General features: G+C 35.3%; 1 protein-coding gene across 1 annotated transcript in view; it reads right to left on the bottom strand.

The window, feature by feature from the left end:
• The window catches only part of LOC150101166 (protein-L-histidine N-pros-methyltransferase CARNMT1), a 153,822-nt gene extending 133,562 nt beyond the window's left edge, over window positions 1-20,260 (bottom strand). The window contains exon 1 of the mRNA XM_090402181.1: window positions 20,124-20,260. Coding sequence (XP_090258307.1) covers window positions 20,124-20,260 — 137 coding nt within the window. The remainder of the gene's footprint in view (window positions 1-20,123) is intronic.
• Between the last annotated feature and the right edge of the window lie 1,563 nt (window positions 20,261-21,823).

The following is a 21,823-nucleotide window of genomic DNA, read 5'->3' as shown; positions in this document are numbered from 1 at the left end:
ATATATATCTACCCTATAATATAAAATGATAAGCCTTTTTATGTAACGTTTTTGGGTCACGTTTTTTGTCAAGTTATTTAAAATGTTTTCAAACTCAGGGGATACCCTGAGTGTCGAGTCTTTAAAATTCGAGTCATCAAAATTCAAGGAGAACCAGCCTACCAGTCTGGAAATCGGGGAGTTGGGGGGCCATAGGTGCGGGGGGACTCCCCTTTCGAGTCTTCAAAATTCGAATCATCAGAATTCAAGAACTGGCTACCAGTCCGGAATTCAGGGGGAGGGGGAACTCCCCATTTCGAGTCTTCAAAATTTGAGTCATCAGAATTCAAGGAGAACCGGTCTACTATTCCGGAACTCGGGGGGGAGGGGCGCATAGGTGACAAGGGTTGAAGCCCCCTGGTATATATATATATAAACGGAATACATAAATGTACATAAAATCTAAACATACATAGTTCCAATTCATTTAATCGTGTAAACTTTCTGTGGCTTTCACTTTCTTAATGGCATCATAGTTGCCTTGCACAGAAAATTGAATTGTATGTTTTGACATCTTAGAGGGATCACTCTTAAAATTTTTAAAAATCACGCACTACTGATCTACTGCTGTGAATACTATAACAAAAGCACACTTGGATAGTTGAGGACATCATTTCTAACAGTGAGCAAGAGACTGAGTCTCGTGTACAGATATGCAACAGCTGCTGCTGTGTGTGCAGCTTAGAGGAAACATGAGAATAAGTATATTATATTTGAAGTTATTCTTATTTTATCCTTAGCCAAGTGTAAGCAAATAAAGTTTACACATGAGGTATCTTCATGATTAATCTCCTAAAGAAGCTGTCAACTTCACATCAACTGCCTTAGTATCTCATAATGCAAAACACTTCTTTTTGGATGTGTATACTGCTATGTACTATGAGAATTGTCGCTACCCAAACAGTTTTGATCATTAATTGTTTGCTTACACTTGGATAATGATGAAAACAATAATATAACTTCTTGTGAAGTAATATACTTTACGAAAAATGAGAAACTTCCTCTGATTAATAATATGATGATACACCATTTTACTGCTTGTATATGGGAAAACATATGGCTTCTACAGACTTCTGATATCTTCAACTAGATAAAGGCGTACACATCAGGATGCACACAATATCATCAACAAGAAAGTTGGCCAAATTATTATCCAAGTCTATCCCCTCCAAAAAAAGGAATAGCCACTTAAACAACCTATACCTCACCAGCTTAGGAACACATACACTTCTGAAATGAATATCAAGAAGCTACAGACAATACAAAATAAATGCCTGAAAATAGCATTCAACACCCCTGGTTCATCAGGAACCATAAGCTGCATCACAATACCAATATACCAGACACATGATCTTTCCTAAAAACTGCTGCCAAAAAGTTTTTTACAACTACCAACAACTTTCCCAACCAACTAATCTGTCAAGCTGCTAACTACAGCTCTCAATACCTCTCAAAATACAGAAGATCAAAATCCATTCTAATAGACAAGACCAGCAACCGTTAAAAGCTCACAAGGAGTGAGCCAAGTGTTCACCTCCCACTCACGACTGCTAGCACAGATGAAGGGATTAAGAGTCAAGGACTGAGTTCATCTGCCAAAGAAGTTAAGTTAACCTAGGTATGTTGCTGGGTATGGCTTCCATTGATGAGAATGAATAAACCAGTCCAGATAGTAACTCTTCCCAAACTGAATAGCAATATACATATCCAAAAGGAAGTGTGCTTTGCATTATAGGATACTAAGGCAATTGATGTGAAATTGACAGCCTCTATATGCAAATAACATATAACATAGTTATGAAGATACTTGACATCTTCTTCTTCTTGAGTATTCTGCAATTGAGCAGGTTCTTCTTTTAGTAGCAGAAACTTTCCTTCCACTCTCTTCTGTTCTGAGCCTTCTCTTTCAAGGTTGTGCACCTGTCTCCATTCAGCATTGTTTTCCTTATTCTTCCTCTGGGTTTTTTTCCATCTATGTTTCCTTCGATGGCATCTTTGATGATTCCATTCCCTCTCAGAATATGTACAATCCAGTTTCCCTTGTTTCTTTTTATCCTCCTTAACAGACTTCTTTCTTCTTCTACTCTTTTTAAGACCTTTTCATTAGTTATTTTATCTGTCCATTTGATTTTTTCCATCCTTCTCCAAATCCATATCTCAAAGCTTTCCAAAATCTTCTTTTCTTCTTTCTTCAATGTCCGAGTTTCAGCTGCATAGAGGGCAACACTCCACACATAACATTTTATTAGTCTTTTCTTTAGGTTTCTATCCATTTTACTTCTGAATAAATTCCATTTTCTATTAAAGGCATCTCTTCCCATCGTTATTCTTACTTTTATGTCACTTTTACACCTTCCATCACTGCTAATAACACTTCCTAGATGTTTAAACATCTTTACTTGATTCAATTTTTCCCCACTTATTCTGATATCCATATTTGCCTCTTTCCTTGCTATTTTCATTATCTTTGTTTTTCTGATGTTAATTTTCATTCCATAATTGATACAGGATTCCAGTAATCTGTTCAACAGATGTTGTAGTCCTGTTTTAGTATTGGATAATAATGCCTTGTCATCTGCGTATCTTATTGCAAATATTTGTCTACCTCCAATCTTTATTCCATCTTCCGAATTCTCCAGTGCTTCTTTTAACACTGCTTCGGAATACTTTACATACAAACTTTATTTGCTTACATTTGGATAAGGATTAAAACAAGAATATAATTTCTTCTCATGTACAAATACAGTTTATAACCAAGTGAGAAAACTTCCCACAACTGACAAGTTTTTTTTTTAGTTTTTTTTTTTAAAGAAAGCATTTCATGCTAATTTTCTACAGCTACTCTTTTGGGTAACTTTTACTGCACTCTTTTCCTCTTACAAAGTTAAGTTCAAGTGCACTATTTCAATAAACTACTGAACAACACACTACTGAAGGGGAAGAAAACTGAACACTGGTTGAACCATATACTAAGTAATTACCACAGTGGCTAAACGTGTAATGTGATTCATCACTGTACATATAGGCTGGCTATGTATATATCAAGCACATCCACTTTGCCACATCTTACTTCTACAGTCTGGTACAGCGCTGTTACCATTGCTGAAGTTTATTCAATACAGTATGTTTCATCCTCATCAGAGTGAAATCATGAGAAGCTCAAGTGTAGAAGAAATGGAAGAGGGTGGCTTACATATGAACAGCAGGAGGTATGTGAAGAATTAAATAAGCATGACTCAATAAGGCAATAGGATTTGAAAACACCACCACATGTTAAGGAAATGTTCTAGTAAGTGGTGGCCTTCGCATAACTGTTTAATAAGTCTTGCAACAACATCTCTAAGAAAGTGGAAAGAAGGTAAAGTGTTCCACTTTATAAAGATAATGAATAGGCTCTGCTCAAATGACCTACAATCCTTTCTCTTCCTCTGTTATTCAATTTGCTTCTATTCTCTGGTACAGCGCTGTTACCATAAAGAGTTCATTAACCACTAGATTTTTAAGATAAATATTAATAGATTCTTCCTTCCTCAATCTCTGCCTACACATAGCATCAATATGCTATAGGATTGGCAATATCTCATGTGTGGATTGATATACACAGTAAAACCCCGTTTTTACGTTCCCACAATTTAGGTTTTCCAGCCATATACGTCATTTTCCATTGGTCCTGTCTTAAGGCCTATTCTTACGATATATTGCTTTCTCGCCATTAACAACTTGATGTGGACATTATTTCCCGTGGTTTGCGTTTTTTTCTCAGGTGGCAATACTAATTTTTGAATCGATTTCTGCTGACATCTGTGCATTTCTGTTCCTAGATGATGTTGCTTTCGGCTGTAGTTTTGTTTCCGCCATCACGGTGACTTGCATGTTTGCAGCAGTAATGTAGTGAAGAGTGATACCATGATTTTTCAATCACACTACAAATTGATATTGCAGAATTTCTGCTATATAATTTAGGGTGTGAAAGTTGCTTTCAAGTTGCAGTGGTGGATTATCCATGTTAGTAAAATGGAGAAAAAAGACAGAAAATGTATTTCGGTAGAAGAAAAGATTGCAATTCTGGGACTTTTAGATTGGCATGCTGGAACACTTCTGCATTTAGCAAAAGATCTTGGACTCTCTGTGTCCACTTTGAACACGATAGTAAAAAACAGGTCAAGCATTGAATTCAATGAAAAGCAATCTGGCACTATGTCAAAAAAAACGAAAAGCAAAAAATCAACAATTAAAGATTTTTTTTAAATAGATAAATGTAAGTTGTAAATGCTTTTATTTTCAGTTATTAAATCTTGTAATCTAGTATGTAGACTCACATACTAACAGTAAGTCATCTTTTAGCCTTTTTTAAATGTTTTTTTACAATTCCTGCTACTTACACTTTTTTCCATCAGTCCCCTGAAAAGTGTAAAAAAGGGGTTTTACTGTGTGTGTGTGTGTGTGTGTGTGTGTGTGTGTGTATATATATATATATATATATATATATATATATATATATATATATATATATATATATATATATATATATATATCAAATGTAAAGGATACACAAGATAGAGTAGGGATTGGGTTGCTAAGGATATTGGAAGATGTCAGTCCGATTAGGATAGAGGCCTAAAACTGCAATACTGGTAACAGTTTTCTACATAGCAGTGAGTTTGAAGATATCTGTGTGAGGTGAAACCTAACAAGCTGAAATACATAGTGGAGTGTTGTTTTTGACCTAGTTGATCAGCAGCTGCTGATGATAAAATTCATACAAAATCAATCAGATGAGTGTTAAATGAGTAATCGTCATGAGTGACTAGGTTTGATCCGATGGTATTGGCTGCTAGATGCCAGTGATTGGAAGCATTAGAAAAATACCTGAATGATGCAATATGAATGGCAGTAGGGGTGGCCTCTTGTAGGAATTGGTGCTTGGGACAAGAGGGAATACAGTGGAGTCTGGAGGAGATAACAATAAGTATAGGGAAACAGTGAATGCCTTGATTCTTTATACCAATGTCAGGAGTATCTGGAATAAAGGAGTGAGGATCTGGAGTAAAGGAGATGAATTGGTGGTGCTGACTACATCAGCTTGTTCAAAGATTATTGGAATCTCTGAGACATGGTTGATGGACTATAATATACTAACAGGAATAGAAGTGACATGGTATAGCATTTTTCAACAGGATAGGAAGGGAAAATGCAGTGGTGGAGTACTGCCTATGATAAGTGATGACTTATGTCCTCTCAGAGTGGAGGATTTGGAGGGAAATAGTGCTAATGGTTTTGAAAGCATATGATGTCAGGTAGAGGTGGGCAGGACAGGATATTTAGTGGGGTGTTGCTACAAGCCAGGGAGCATAGAGGGTGAAAAGTAGGAGATGTTTAGGCAGTTGAGCTTGGGGTAAGTGCAAGAAGAATGATTGTTATGGGAGATTTGAACTACAGCAGTATAAATTGGGAAAAGGAAACTGCAAGTAGTAATAAGAAAATGGAATTTATGGAATTCTTGAGAGACAAATGTCTTCATCAACATATAATGGAAGGAGCATGAGATTCAAGAGTTTTAGATTTGGCCATAGCAACAGAAGAGCTGATTATACCTGAGATGGCATCTCTGCCCCCAGTTAGAGAGAGTAACCATGTGGTTTTGACTTGGAAGATGAATAGATATGCAGGATCTGGAGAGAGAGAGGAATGTATGTGGAATTATAAGGCAGGGGGATTATAATAGCCTTTGATATCAACTCGGAACAATTCAATAGAGGGAGGAATTGGAAAGGCCAGATATCACTAGTGCTTGAGAACTTGTGAAGGAATATTTATTAGCAGCAATAGCAAGCTATATACCACAAGTGAGGAAGAGAACACAATTTGATGTAAAGTGGATGACAAACAACATCAAACAGGAACTGCAGGTAAAAAAGAGGTTATGGAAGAGATATAAGGAAAGGGGTAGACAGTAGATGCATGAAGAATATAAGACTCAGGCCAGTGACTAGTATGGTAAGGAAGGCAAAACTGGAATATGAGAACAAATTGACACTGAGATCCAAAGAAAATCCTAAGGAAATTTTTCACTATGTCGCCAGCAGGAGGAGAAATGATTGTGGAAGAATGACATTGTTGCATAAAAAGGAGAATAGAGTGACTGATGCAAAGGACATAGAGGAGTTGTTCAATGAACTCTTTATTGGGGTATTTCATCCTGGAGAAGCAGATTTTAGTACTAGAGGGATAGGGCAGGTTTGGGATTTAGAAGTGCAAGGAGAGAGAGAGACTATGTTTCAAATACTGTGTACTCAGGGTGTCAATGAAGCAGTGGGTTGATTTTTTATTTATTTTTTTTTTATGGTGCAAAGACATCAAGGATCATACTGCACCAGGACACAAGTCACAGCAGTACATATGGTAATTGGTTAGCAGGACAATCCACAAACACCAATGCCCTTGATGGAATTTGAACCCACAGCCTCTTGGCTAGAGAGCAGATACACTAACCACTCGGCCAACCAGGCCGGCAAAGCAGTGGGACTGCTTTGCCGGCCTGGTTGGAATCTCACCATGGGTTTTCAGGGTACCTTTCCATTGACATGTCTTTTCAATGAAAGTCTGGCCAAGGAGTGGAAGGAGGGTAAGATAGAGTGATTGCATAAGGGAAGTAGCAGACTGGAAGTTGCAAATTATAGACCAATTTGTTTCATCAGTAGCTGTTAAGATCTTAGAGAAATTAATGAAGGATCATATACAGCTTTGGGCAGATGAGGGTAATGCTATCTGTGAGAGTCGACATGGATTTGTTAAGGTGTGCTCTTGCTTTAGCAATATGACTGCCTTTTATAATAAAGTGACAAGAACAATCGATGACGGAAAGAAATATTCTGCCATTTTTTTTTGGATTACAAAAGCATTTGACAGGGTATCACATGATAAGGTGATATTTAAATTGCAGCACATGGGTTTAGATGTTAGATTGATACACAGAGACATTGATACACAGAGACACAGCTCTCTGATATCTGATAGATATCAGAGAGCTGTGTATGGGGAGGTAATATCAAGGAGGAAGAAGGTTACAAGCAGGGTCCTACAGGGCTCAATACTGGGACCTATATTGTTTATCCTTTATATGAATGACATTGTCAGTGAATTGTAAAGGGATGTTCAGTTGTTTGCAGATGATGTGAAGCTAGGAAAGGTTATTAGTAACAGTGCAGATGTGGTAACCCTGCAATAGGATTTGAATAAACTGGACGGAATGGGGATTATCAGTTTAATTCAACTAAATAAAACCATCGTGAATGCTGATCTTTTGAAAGTAACAAATTGGTTCCAGTCAAACAAACCCAGTCTGAATGACTCGAAAACTAAATATGTAAATTTCATCATCAAATTCCTGACATGTACCCTCAAGGGGTGTACAGGATATGATAGTACTACATGAAAAAATTACATCATTACTAACTTCCTATCTACAATTTTCCTCCAAATCAGTCTGTTACTTGTCAAGACTCCAACATTATCAGATCTTATATTTCTATCATCTAAGGCACTTTGTACTGTATCAATCCACCTATATCTTGGTCTTCCTCTGGGTCGTTTTGCTGCTAACCTGTCAGAGAACACTTGTTTTGCTAATCTTTCCTCGCCCATTCTGTTTAAGTGACCATACCACCTGAGATTAGCTCTGCTAACGCATTCCTGGATGTTGACAATGTCAAGTTCTTTCCTAATATCCTCTTTTTTAATATGATTTTGCCATTGATGCCATCTGTTCATGCCTATAATCTTTCTCAGGACTCTCATATCTGCGGTCTCTAGTCTTTGGTCAAGTGTTTTACTTCTGACCCAGCTCTCAGATGCATAAGTTAAAACTGGTTTGAACAATGTCTTGTACACAGCTAATTTAGTATTCTGACTAATTTCTCTCTTATTCCATATGAATTTATTCAATTGACTTCCCACCATACCAGCTTTGCTGATTCTGTTGTCTATTTCTATATTTAATTTACCATCTTCAGTAAAAATAGTGCCTAAATAACTGAAATGTTTTACTTGTTCCACAGGTTCTCCATTCACAACACAGTTGACATTTTCAATGATTCTGCCTATTTTCATTGTCTTTGTCTTTTTATTACTAACCTTCATACCATATCTATTACAACAGCTATTCAATTTAGTCAGAGAATCTTGCAGACTTGTAGTGGATTTAATTAGAAGTATAACATCATCTGCATAAAGCAAAGAGCTGACATTAACATCTCCAATTCTCATATCATGTTTAATACCACTTTCCTTCATAATGTGATTTAAATTGTGAAATACTACTGGAAAAATGAACTTCACCTGCGAGAAAATAGAAAAAGTCAGTGTAATAACTTACTTAAGATTAAAAATTGATAGTAATTTAAGCTGGAAACCGCATATCACCGATGTCGTAAATAAAGTAAGGATTATGTTAAACAGACTTTACTACCTGAAAAGATTCTTAAATTTAAATATGCTAAAAATGTTATATTCTGCCTGGATTCAAAGCACACTACAATATGGTATATTAAGTTGGGGAGGAATCGATATGCGATAGATGGCCTTGATGGTAATAGTGTAGTAGTTGGAGAACTGAGTAGTATTTGAGGAATAGTAGTAGTAAAGGAGAGGATGAGATGTATTTAGCAAAGTAGAGTAGTGTGCCCTCCCACAATAAGTTCTTGGACTCCCTAGAGGTGTCATGTAATAATAATAATAATAATAATAAAATATTTTATTAATTTAAAAATATTTTTAAATTTTGAGTAAAAATATATTCAAGTATATGCAATAAAACTACAAAAATAATTTAAAAGGAAAGAAAACAACAACAAAATAATTAAAATTACTTATTATTATTATTATTATCCATAACCTCCACTGAGTCATAAGACTAACTGTGGGATCTCAAACACAGTATCATACCATTCCTTAAACCATCCACTTCCTGAACTCTCAGGTGATGCATTCTAAGCTCTTGCCACTCTCCATATAAAAACTTATTCTACCCTATTGCTTGTTACTAACTTTTGCTAATTGTAGGGATGGTCTTGTTCCTTACCTTGTTCTACTATATACAAAATTTCTTCAGTGTTGTTTGGGTAAACAGCTGTTGACAGTTAAATGCCTCAAACACAATCCCTTCATCTCCTATTCTTCAGAATCTGCAGATGACATGCCTTCAGTCTATCCTCCTAACCAACATTCTGCAGTTCCAACATCAATTTTATTATCAACCTCTATATCCTCTTCCAAATTTCTTAATTTCCTTCAAATCTTAATGATCAGATGTAGTCTAATCAAAGCCATATATAAACTACCAAAAATCTCTACTGGCCAATGTCTTCCTCAGTATTGTTGCAATTCTCTGAGTTGTCATCGCCACCCCTTCAATATATCCCTGCAACTTCATTTTTAAGATTTGTTATTCTTAATACGTAATTTTCACTTTTATAATCCTCTTTTTTTAAAAAAATAAATATTTTGAAGTATTACATTTATTTATGTGTGTCACTTAGGTTAAAAAGCCTTATGCTGCAGTTATAATTCATGACCTATTTTTAATGGTGTTAACAACACGAAACGAACTATTTTATAATTGGCAGCAAAGGTTGGTTGATTGGTAGAGCCTCTGCTATTAATGGCTCGCAAAAAGTTAAGCAAGTTTGAGTGCGGTTAGTAGTTGGAAGGAGTTCAATCATTTGATGCTGTTCGCACACTCTCCCTAAATGAGTCTTTGGACTCCCTGGAGGTGTCACATAATAATAATAATAATTAGAAGAAGATGCTTTATTAACTTGCTTATATTTTGCTGAATTTCAAATCAGAGCACAACACAGCATATTCACTTATGCAACAGTGAATAAGTGAAACAATACTGTAATGAACAAAACAAAAGTTGTCCATTACTGTATTGTTTCACTGTCATGTATACATGCTGCTCTGATGATGATGATGATTTAAAATTCGGCAAAATATAAGCAAGTTAATAAAACATAATTTTTAATTATGTTTTATTAATAATTTATTTTCAGGACTGGGGTAAGGTAGTACAACACCGGGCAACTCGTAGCAAAGGTGGACCAAGCTAACATCACTCCTATCTCAGTATCTCCTATAATGCAAAACACATCTCCTTGCAGATATTTATAATGTTATGCATTAAGGGAAGGGCCACTACCCAGACTAGTTTCGACCTTAGGGCCAGAAGTGGAGATACCAGGCAGAAGCAATGGCGAGGTCATCTTTACCTATAGAAGTTGCAAAAAGATGTGCCACCTTTTTATTAAATTACTCCGGTCGAAACTAGTCTGGATAGTGGCCCTTCCCTTAATGCATAACATTATACATATCCGCAAGGAGATGTGTTTTGCATTATGGGAGATACTGAGATAGGAGTGATGTTAGCTTGGTCCACCTTTGCTGCGAGTTGCCCGGTGTTGTATTACCTTATCCCCAGTCCTGAAGATATTTTCAGGCGCAAACTTTGTTTGCTCACACTTGGATAAAGGATTAAACCAAATTTATTATAGTCTAACCAAGTGAAAAATAAACTTTTAATAAAACATCTTTTTATAAGATAGTTCATTTGGTTTTGTTAATACCATTAAAAATAAGTCATTAATAACTGTCAACGCCTAAGTTTATCTGTTAGATTAGGCTGCAGTTATAATATTTTCTATTAGAGATCCATTATATACTCTATGTGTAATTATAGCATTTACATGCATTGTTTTTATATCTCTACTTTTGTGTTGGAAATAACTAAAAATTTCGAACATAAGTTGAAAATATTATATTTCTAGCATGAAGCTTTTCCATAATTTGAGTAAAAAGCCTTACTTTTAATTTGAGCCCTCCTAGATCATTAGCATATCTGGATATACATCTGCTAGGTGCTTCTGAAGAGAATTTTAACTTGACATTTGCCCATTATCTTAAAAAACCAACAGTTCAGAGCTAGATATTTGAAATGTAACATAAAAACTATCAGATTTCAGAACCGAACATTTTTGCATTTTATATATATACAATTATTTAATAGTTATATTAGAATAGTTATCATAATAACTATTCTGAAGATTCTTCCTTAAATCTGATTAACATTTAATTGCAGTACCTAATACCTTTTCGATGCTATAGATTCACACTTCATTAATGATGTTAGTCATTACAGGGAACTGAAAAGTGTGTTAAGTGGACTGTTGCACATGTACAAAAATGATGAATGATGGATACACAGAGCAAGGAACTGTTAAATACAGATAATACTATTTATTAAGGTGCTTAATTATGTATTAAGGTTTTATAAAAGTACACTGGAAATTTCTGTGAAATCATATAAATGAGCATTATCAGTATAATTTAAGTAAAAAACATTTACCAGAAAATCTTTAAAGGTGCAGTTCATGAAAGATCAATAAGAATTTCTCTACACAGTAGTAGTCAAAGGTCATAAGGACAATGCTTCGTGTGTGTGCAAATACAGACAGTGATTTGATTATCATCAGATCCACACCGGGAAATTAATTTACTATCTGGTTAAATGAGTGATGCCGTATTTTGTGCACTGCAAGAGGTAAATCAATAAAACTTTGTCAGATTCCTCTATTAAAAAAATAATGGTAGTGGAGTAAACTTTTTTAAGGGTATACACTAATCAAAAGGACCTGTAATATGAGTTTCTACTTATTTGGAGACCAAATAAACAGAGGGATTTCTGTTTATCTATCTATACATATATTACACCCTCCATGGAGTCGGCAGACTCATTGTGGGAGGTTCATTCAACTGACAACATATTTATCATATAGAATATTAAAATCCTTAACACTCTTTGAATTAACAACACATTCTGGTAATGCGTTCCATTCATGTAAAATGAATGGAACGCATGATTGACAAATGAAAATGATGGAACTGACAATTCTCCATGTAAAAAATCTGCTCCTCACACCTCTCTCCTCACCACACTTTTACGCAACTTACAGGAATGATCTTTGGTTCTTTCCCCTCTCACCATCTACTCTTTATAAAATCTCCTCTGGATTAATCTGATAAAATCCTCTCACTAACTTAAATGTCTATCATATCCCTCTCTTCCTCCTATCCACCAAACTCTGCAATCCACATTTCAACCACTCTCCATAGCCAGCATTCCAAAGTCCCAATATTGTCTTTGTCACTCATCTCTGAACCCTCTCCAATGTCTCCACATCACAGTGAAAACCAGGTGACCAGATCTGATCACAATAGTCCAAGTGTGGTCTGACTGGTGCCTTATATAGGGGCATAACCACTTCCTTATCCTTACATGTTAAGAGTATTTCTTATCATAGCAGAACTACAATGTGCAGCCTTTGCCACACTAGCAATATGCCCTCTAAACTTCAGTCTACTTTCAACCATCACTCCCAAATCTCTAATCTCTTCCACTTTCTGCAGTATGTTCTATCGATATAGTACACAGCCCTACATTTCTGTACTCCAAAATGTAACACCTTGCACTTATTGATATTAAAACTACAACCCCATGCTTTTGTCCAAGTAAAAAGTCTATTGAAATCCTCCTGAAGGGAATTAATATCAGCAGTGCTACTTATAATTCTTGGATAAAGGATCAAACTAAATTTATTATAGTCTAACCAAGCGGAAAAAACTTCCAACATCTTTCTCTAAATCCTGAGTAATTTAATAATAAGGTGGTACACCTTTTGGCAACTCGTATAGGTAAATATGACTTCTCCATTGCTTTTACCTTAGTATAACCACTTCTGGGTCTGGCTCCCACTGACAAGACCTCAAATAAAGGTCAAACCAGTCTGGGTAGTGGCCCTTCCCTTAATACATAGCATTATACATGTCCGCAAGGAGATGTGCTTTGCATTATGGGAGATATTAAGACAATGAGTGATGAGAGCTTGGTCCACCTTTACCACGCGTTGCCTCAGTCCTGAAGATACTTCAGGTGCAAACACTTGGATAAAGGATTAAACTAAATTTGTTATAGTCTAACCAAGTGGGAAAAAACTTCCAACATCTTTCTCTAAATCCTGAGTAATTTAATAATAAGGTGGTACACCTTTTGGCAACTCGTATAGGTAAATATGACTTCTCCATTGCTTCTGCCTTAGTATCACCACTTCTGGGTCTGGCTCCCACTGACGAGACCTCAATAAAAGTCGAAAGCGGTCTGGATAGTGGCCCTTCCTTTAATGCATAGCATTATACATGCTGCAAGGAGATGTGCTTTGCATTATGGAAGATATTAAGACAAGGAGTAATGAGAGCTTGGTCCACCTTCACCATGAGTTGCCTCAGTCCTGAAGATACTTCAGGCACAAATTTTGTTTGCTTACACTTGGATAAAGGATTAAACTAAGTTTATTATAATTCTTCCTAATTTTGCATCATCAGCAAATAACTGAAGATCCCCAGTCAGTCCACATGATATATCGTTCACAAACAAGTTAAACAGCAGGGCCCAAGAACAGAACCCTGGGGTCAAGCTACTGTTATCCTCCTTTCTTGGGACACTGCTCCATCATACACAACCTGCTGGTATCATTCAGAGAGCCAATCTCTGATCCATCTAACCAATACACTGTCTATTCCCATCCTCTGCAGCTTGTATGCTAACTATCATGTGGTAATCTATCAAACGCTTTTGCAAAGTCTAAGAATATCACTGTATATGATTCTCTCTTATTTAACACACTTGTCACTTTATTATAAAATGCAAGTAAATTACTAAAACAGGACCTGCCCTTTACAAATCTGTGCTGACCATCATAAAGAATGCTATGTCCATCAATCCAATCTTATATTCTATTCTTTACCATATATACACACTCAGTGGCCAAATCATTGTATGCTAAATGGAATCCACAGTAACATACAACTAATGATATGTGGCAAGCAATGGATGAAAACAAGTAAGAAGTCTTAAGGTAATGTAACTGAAAATTGCACATATATAACTGAGTAACTTCAATTGGATATCACAGGATGGAGAAAGGTCACACAAAGTGAAGAATTTTTCTTTTGAGTCATGCAGAAGGCAGGCCAGGAAAGTGATACAAAACACAATGTCAATCCATCATGCATACTCATAACTAGTGAAGCGATGATTGGGAAAATGTTCTAGAATTCCTTAGAACCCTTAATATCAACAGAGCTTTGACACTATTTAGTCTAAGTCACTGAATCTCAATTCTATTAGGCATCTGGGATGTGGTAGAAAGAAATCATCATATCACTGACCACATGCCAGCAATCAGGTGAAACTACTAAAATTCATTTCATCCTTAGGAAAGGGAAGTTGAAAAGTTGTGGAGTTGATGTCCCAACATACTGAGGCTATGTATACTAGTGCCTAATTGCCGTATGCAAGTGGAGATTGGCAAATGATAATGAACAGTATACTGCTTTCCCTGTAAGTGCAGATATAAATTCAGATATGTAAAAAAAACTAATGAACCTATAGTGAACTAGCACCCATGTTTAACGGAATGAATACATCACAGAGAAAAAGACAACAATTAAACACAAGCTGAATTGTTCCAATCTTTCAGAAAGAAAATACTGGATACTGATGAAGTAAATCCATTTACTATGAAAAATGGATTAAAAAAAAAAAGAGCAATTTGTTGATTTGCATCCACAGTATATGGAAGCTATACATATTCAGGAAATGTGCCAAAATTATACATACCAATACATGCAAGTCTAAAACAAAGGAGACATGACTAAACAATGTGTGAGAAGAACACATCAGCATCCACATGCAGTATTGATGTGTTATAGGTTTTGCAATCACTTGTGTGTGAGGTTGATATATATAAATAAAGAGATGAGTGTGGGCATGCATAATGATGAAAAATGAAATTATTGGAAAGACAAACATCAATATTGGTCACTGAGCTTCATCAATTTTAAACAAATTGTCACAAAATTTATAAGGATTAGTAATCTTAGATTAACTGCACAATGTAAGATCAATAATAGTATTATTGATCTAAACTATTTAAATGACTGATATTTATAATCCAAGATTTGTTTCAGCCTGGATGGGTTAGCTAAAATTCACAAATTTTTTAGCTCAAATTTTACATAAAAAAAAAAGGTTCATATATATTCATGGGCAAGATTAAATCCCTCCTAGGAACCAATTATGACTATCTCAGAAGTGATGTGTTTCACCTTTCTCCAAAAAACTTTTTCAATAAGAGGCTACAAGATGAGGGAGCGCACATATAAAAGTAAAGAAAAAATAAGAAAAGACAAAACCGAATTTAAGCTAGCAGATATTCCTTGTAGGAGTTTTCTTATCTGTTATTCTTTGTCAGAGAGAGAAAAGGTGATAGTAATTCTTATTTCACTGTTAGAGAAGATCAGAGATACCCAAAGGAACACTATATACTGAAATCAAATGGAGGACAATTGCAAAGTGACAGAGGTATCATGCCCCCCCCCCCATGACGGTGTCTGGTCTGTATTTAACTTTTTCTGTGTATATCAAACTTTAATAGTGAATATGTTAAGTTGTATCAGAAATGTACTGTCTCCTTGTATATTCGCTAATTCAGTTTTTAGTATTTTTAGTAAAAAACACATTAAATTGAATGACAAAATGTGTTCAACTTGTGAATATATAGAGTGAATTTGAAGTGCAGTTACAAAGGTTCAAAGCTAACAGATTGCATTTGAATGGGTTTGGTGTTTAGACATCTGGAGCAATTATTGTTTACTATGAGTACATAGGGTTCATACGAAATTAATGCTAAGGGTCAGGGGAGGGGGGGGGGTTGTGGAAGGACAGGAAAAAAATGGATATAAAGGTGAGGAAGTAATTACAGCAGAACAGAGTGAGTCAGCCTAAAAAGGTGAGGATGATAAGGACATGAATGAAAAATGAATGTTAGGATCAGAGAAGCATGGATGGTCAGATCGAAAAGAGTATGGGGTGATAGTATTGGTGGGATGGCTTCGAACAGTGTGGAATTGTTATGTTTGTATACCAATGTAAGGAGTATCAGAAATAAAGTGGCTGAGCTTGTAGCATTGATCAGTATGCCCAAAGATAATTGGTATAAGTGAAACTTGCTTGACTGAGGATGATCTACTGTCAGAACTAAAAATGGTAGGATATACAATTTTCTGAAAGGCTAGGCAGGTGAAGTGAGGAGGGTGGGTACTGTTAATGATAGCAGAAGAATTGTGCCCTTCAAGAGTGAAAGTGGAAAACAGTAGTACGTGTGAAGATTTTGAAGCTGTTTGGTATGAAGTTGAAATGAATAGAATATTTTAGATATGTTTTTCTAAACGGATGTTGTTATAGGCCAGGAAATGTGGAGAGTACTGATTTTTAAATGTTTAGACAAATTAGTTGGGCAAGTAAAAGGAAGATGATCCTAATGGGAGATTTTAATTATAGGAATGGACTGGAAAGATGAGATAGTGTATAGTAACAAGGAGAGAGAATTTGTTGAGTTTCTGTGGGATAACTATCTAAAGCAGCATGTGATGGAAGCAACACGAGGTTTTTGGGTATTGAATTTGGTGATACCCTCACAGGAGGTACTTGTGAACACAGGATCAACACTGCCACCTGTTGGTAAGAGTGATCATGAGGTACTGGTTTGGAAGGTAGTCAAACAGGAAAAGGTTGTTATTAAGAAGATATATATGTGGAACTACAGAGTGGATGAGTATGAGAAGCTCCATAGTCAACCAGCATCAAAACAATAAGGTGAGTTGTGCATGCACAAAAGATGCTGATAATGCATGGGAAATGATGAGGCAGTATCTAACACAAGCAATGTATAACTATATACCAGGAGCTAAGGAAATAAACAGAGGGGTGAGATGGATGAATAGTGAAATCAAGCAAACAACATGAAAAAGAAGTTGTGGAGGAGGTACAAGACAATTTATAACAAAAAAAAAAAAAAAAAAATGCATGAAGAATATAAACTGCAGGCCAGAAAAGTGAAAAGCATGGTTAAAAAAGAAAAAGTACAATATGAAAGGCAAATTGGCTAGTCAGGTCAAAGATAATCCAAGGGAATTTTTCTACTACGTGGCAAGCAAGATGAAAAATAATTATGGTAGGATGACACTGGTGAGAGTTATGGTAGCAGAGTAACCATAACAAATGATATAGTGGAATTATTTAATGAGCAATTCATTAGAGAATGAATCATACCAGTGAGAATGATGCTATACTACATGTAGAAGGGAAGCAAATATTAGAAGCATTACAAGTGAAATAATCAGGTGTATCAAGTGTTGCTTGGGTTAGATGTTAATAAGGCTATGAGAATGGATAACATATCACCAAATATTTTTAAAGGATGGTGCAAAACAGTTAGCCACACTCTGACCTGGTTATGTTATTTAATGCAAGTCTTGCAGTGAGGAAGGTTCCTAAACAGTGCAAAGAAGGCAGAATAGTACCTCTCTAATTATAGTTTCTGATTATAGCTTGGTCTGTACATCTGAAGTTGTGGTCAAATATTTGGAAAAATTGGTTAGAAATAGAATACAGGATCGTATTGTTGGACATATGAAATATGGTCAGGAATATGGCCAATATGGATATATGGTCAGCATTGGTATGTGAAGGGCAGGTCTTATTTTAGCAATTTGCTCACATTTTATAAGTGACAAATGTAACTACATAAGGGAGATTTGTATAGCGTATCTTGGACTTTGCAAAGGCATTTAATAGATTAGTAACATGATAGACTAGTGTATAAGCTACAGAAGATGGCACTGGATAACCAATTGGTTAGATAGATAAGATTGGCTTTCTGAAAGATATCAGTAAGTTGTGTATGATGGAACACTGTCTCAAAAAACAAAGGTAACTAGTAGCATACCTCAGGGTTCTGTTTTTGTGTCCCTACTGTTTCATTTGGACAGTATGGACACATGAAGATAGTCCATATTTCATATGGACTATCTTCAAATGTTTGCTGATGATGCCAAGGTAGGTAAAATTATCAGGAATACTGCTGATGTTAATTCTCTACAGAAAGATTTGAATAGACTTTTAGCTTGGACATATGAGTGTGACCGTAGTTTTAATATTAATAAATGAAAGGTGTTACATTTTGGGGTACAGAGACATAAAACTGTGTGTGTGTGTGTGTGTGTGTGTGTGTGTGTGTGTGCATGTGTGTATATATATATATATACACACACATAGTTTTATGTCTCTGTACCCCAAAATCTGCTAATACAGTATATATATATATAATATTCATCAAAGCTTGATTTGCTTCCTTAGTCTTAAGAAAAGGCTGGTTATATTCCACTAATTCAGGACCTACCCAAGGGCCTATGAGTTGTGGAAATACTTTCTGAAAATGAAAGCTGTGCCAAACAAAGTGGCCTTTTGCAGCTGCCTAATTTTTAATCCATCTAACTCGAGTGCTTCTAGATGTTTTTTCAATGTTTTAGGGATGGTGCCTAAAGCACCTATTATTATGGGAACAACTATATATATATATATATATATATATATATATATATATATATATATATATATATATACTGTATTAGCAGAGCAGTACTTCACAAATGAGATAAGATTCAGGATCTTGGGGTGATGATACACAGTGGACTAAAGTTCCAAGAGCACATTGCTAATGTTGCAAAGACTGCCCATCATATCACTGATATGATAAAAAGTGCCTTGACATGTAGGGATAAGGATGTGGTGCCTCTATATATAAGGTATTGATCCAACTACACATGAACTAATGTTTTCAAATTTGATCATCTAGTCTTCATTGTGATGTGTAAAATCTAGAGAGGGTCCAAAGAAAAATTATGAAAGTGATAATGGAACTCTGGAGTGTTGGTTATGCAGGGGAGTTTAGAGAATTTGGATTATAGAGTTTGGTGAACAGGAGATATAATAGTTAATCAAGGGATTCTACCATATTAATACAGAAGGAATAATAAAGAGTGGATGTTAAGATTGGAAGAATAAGAGGCTATCCCTGGAAGCTGTATAAAAATGTGAAGGGTATGAGGAGTAGATTTTTTACATGGAGAGTTGCTGGTGAGTGGAATGCATGGCCAGAGTGCAAATAACTTCCAAGTTCATTACGATATAGATGTTGCTGGTTAACTGGCCCCCTCCCAGGATGAGTCCATTGATTCCATGGAGGTTACTATAATAATAATAGTAATCTCCATGGTAATAATAGCTCAAAAAAGCACAACTACCTCAATATTGCATACATGACCATTTGTTCTTAGTCTTCATTGTGATGACGAAGTGACACTAACATTGCCAAGCCTACATCTCATATTACACTAATAATTTCGAATGGTGGAAGATTGGAAACCACATACATTAACACTGAACTTACAGTATGCCAAACAATGAAAAGCATTTAGATTTTATAAATTAAAAAAATCCAACTTGTATTGATTTAAATACTTCAAAAACTATAAATTGCCTGACTGTTGACAATAGTTTTGTCTTCATTCACATTTCATTTCTCAATTTACATACAACTAGTCTCCAAGAAAAACATCCTCCTAATTTGAAGGGGGGGTTTCCCCCTCAGAACCGATAGTGCGCACTAGCCTTTCAGAAAAAAATTGTGTTCTGTGAAAATATTAAATGTCGTCCCCAGTAATTACGAATGATTTACACAAAAAAACGGGTCAACTGATAAACCATCAAATGAAGGAAATCATCGGTAAGTGAAACAAAGTGTCGAAACCAACTATATGGTGAAATCGTTTTTACTGTATTTATGTTCCCACGAAGAACATATTTATTTTTGTTGTTATTATCACTGTAACTTCCACTTTTACCTATACGAATACAACTTTATTTTTTAAAAAAATAAATAAGTGTACAGAGAAGGAGTTCATTATTTTATTTCTCGGAAACCTCTTTTTGGAATAATGAGAAATAAGACGGCACTTTTCATTCATCCAGTCGCTATTTATTCCATGTAGCAACACTAAGCATAGAACAGCAGATGATGTTTTCACACTACAGAGCATAAGCTATTAATTTTAAAACTGCTAATTCTGACCTGTAACAACGAAACGCATTTACTATGCGTTGAAAATGTTTTCTTTCTTTTTCTTCCTCCTCCTCTTCTTCATTAGTTTTAACGAGCTGATCATCTGATATCGTACCATCACTTCCGATAGTACCACCACCCGCCATAGTCCTAAACAACTAAAATAACTCTTCTCTTTCTTAACACATTTGGGTTTTACAGCGCACTCTGCTTACAAAAATAAATTACACAACCTAATTTCATTATTAACTGCACTCTGTAAAAATTAGCTTCTTTGAATTTCCTCATTTTTTAAACAATTCAACATTTTTTACAACACTATCAGAAGGAAATAATCATTTAAGAAGAAACAGAAAATATACGTGATTTCGATAAATATCTTGGAACTTTCTTGTTTTCATTTGCTAAAAACTTATATACAGTATTTATAAGGTGAAAACGCATATTTTCAGTAATAACTAACAAGAAATCTCGACATATTAAATGCAGTATACACGACTCTCAGAGTTGTCATTTGAAAATAGTAAAACTGGAATTATAGAGAACCCAAAACAAGTCTATCACCCACCACCCATTAGGTAAAGGGTGAACGGGTGGTAAATCCCCCAGTGAAAGACAGGATGCCAACCAACATAAAAAAAAAAAAAAAACACGTATATCTGAGAATTGGTGAAACAATACTAACGTTCAGCATAACTGTCTACGCAAAAACACAGCAGTCACTTATTAATTAAAGATGCCAAGAAATTATATTATTGGTTTAATCCTTTACCAAGTGTAAGCAAACAATATCTGCGTGTGATGTTCACACTTATATAGAGGATAATGACTTCACATCAATTGCCCTTAACATCCCTCATTAATCATAGCATTAGCATTATGGGATACTAAGCCAATTCCAAGAAAGCCTTGGAAAAATATCCTCCTGAAGGATATTACTCTCTGTAACAAATAATTCATTTTGTGAATTTGCTTCTCTTAGTCATTAACAGCTAAATTTACATAACACAAATTAGATTATTAGTTATATTCATGTCGATCTGGAAAAGGCATATGACAAGGTGCCAAGAGAGAAGCTATTCAATACACTACAGTTATATGGTGTCAATGGGGCATTATATCAAGCAATACTTAGTCTTTATTTGAGTTGTAAGTCAGCAGTTAGATTTCAAGGAAGTACAGGAAGATGGTTTAATGTTAAATCTGGCATAAGAAAAGGATGTACATTATCCCCTCTTTTATTCATTATCTATATGGATCACATTATGAAATAAAGTGGTATTAAACATGATATCAAAATTATAGATGTTAATGTCAGCTCTTTGCTTTATACGGACGATGTTATACTTCTATATAAATCTGCTACAAGTCTGCAAGATTCCCTGACTAAATTGAATAACTGTTGTAATAGATATGGTATGAAGGTCAGCAATAAAAAGACAAAGACAATGAAAATAGGTAGAATCGCTGAAAATGTCAACTGTGTTTTGAACGGAGAACCTGTGGAACAAATAAAACTTTTCAGTTACTTAGACAAGATTTTTAGTGAAGATGGTAAATTAAATATGGAAATAGACAACAGAATCAACAAAGCTGGTATGGTAGGAAGTCAATTGAATAAATTCTTTTCAATAAATTCAGAAGTTGATAGTGCATGACAGGCGGTTAAAAAGTGTTTGCATGAAGCAGTGGCTGACTGTATACCTAGA

The sequence above is a fragment of the Typopeltis vanoorti genome, chromosome 12, assembly GCF_054136105.1.
Source record: "Typopeltis vanoorti isolate ZY-2024b chromosome 12, IOZ_Tvanoo_1.0, whole genome shotgun sequence".
Lineage (NCBI taxonomy): Eukaryota > Metazoa > Arthropoda > Arachnida > Uropygi > Thelyphonidae > Typopeltis > Typopeltis vanoorti.
The sequence above is the reverse complement of the archived record's forward strand: the minus strand, read 5'-3'. Positions and strand labels throughout refer to the sequence as shown.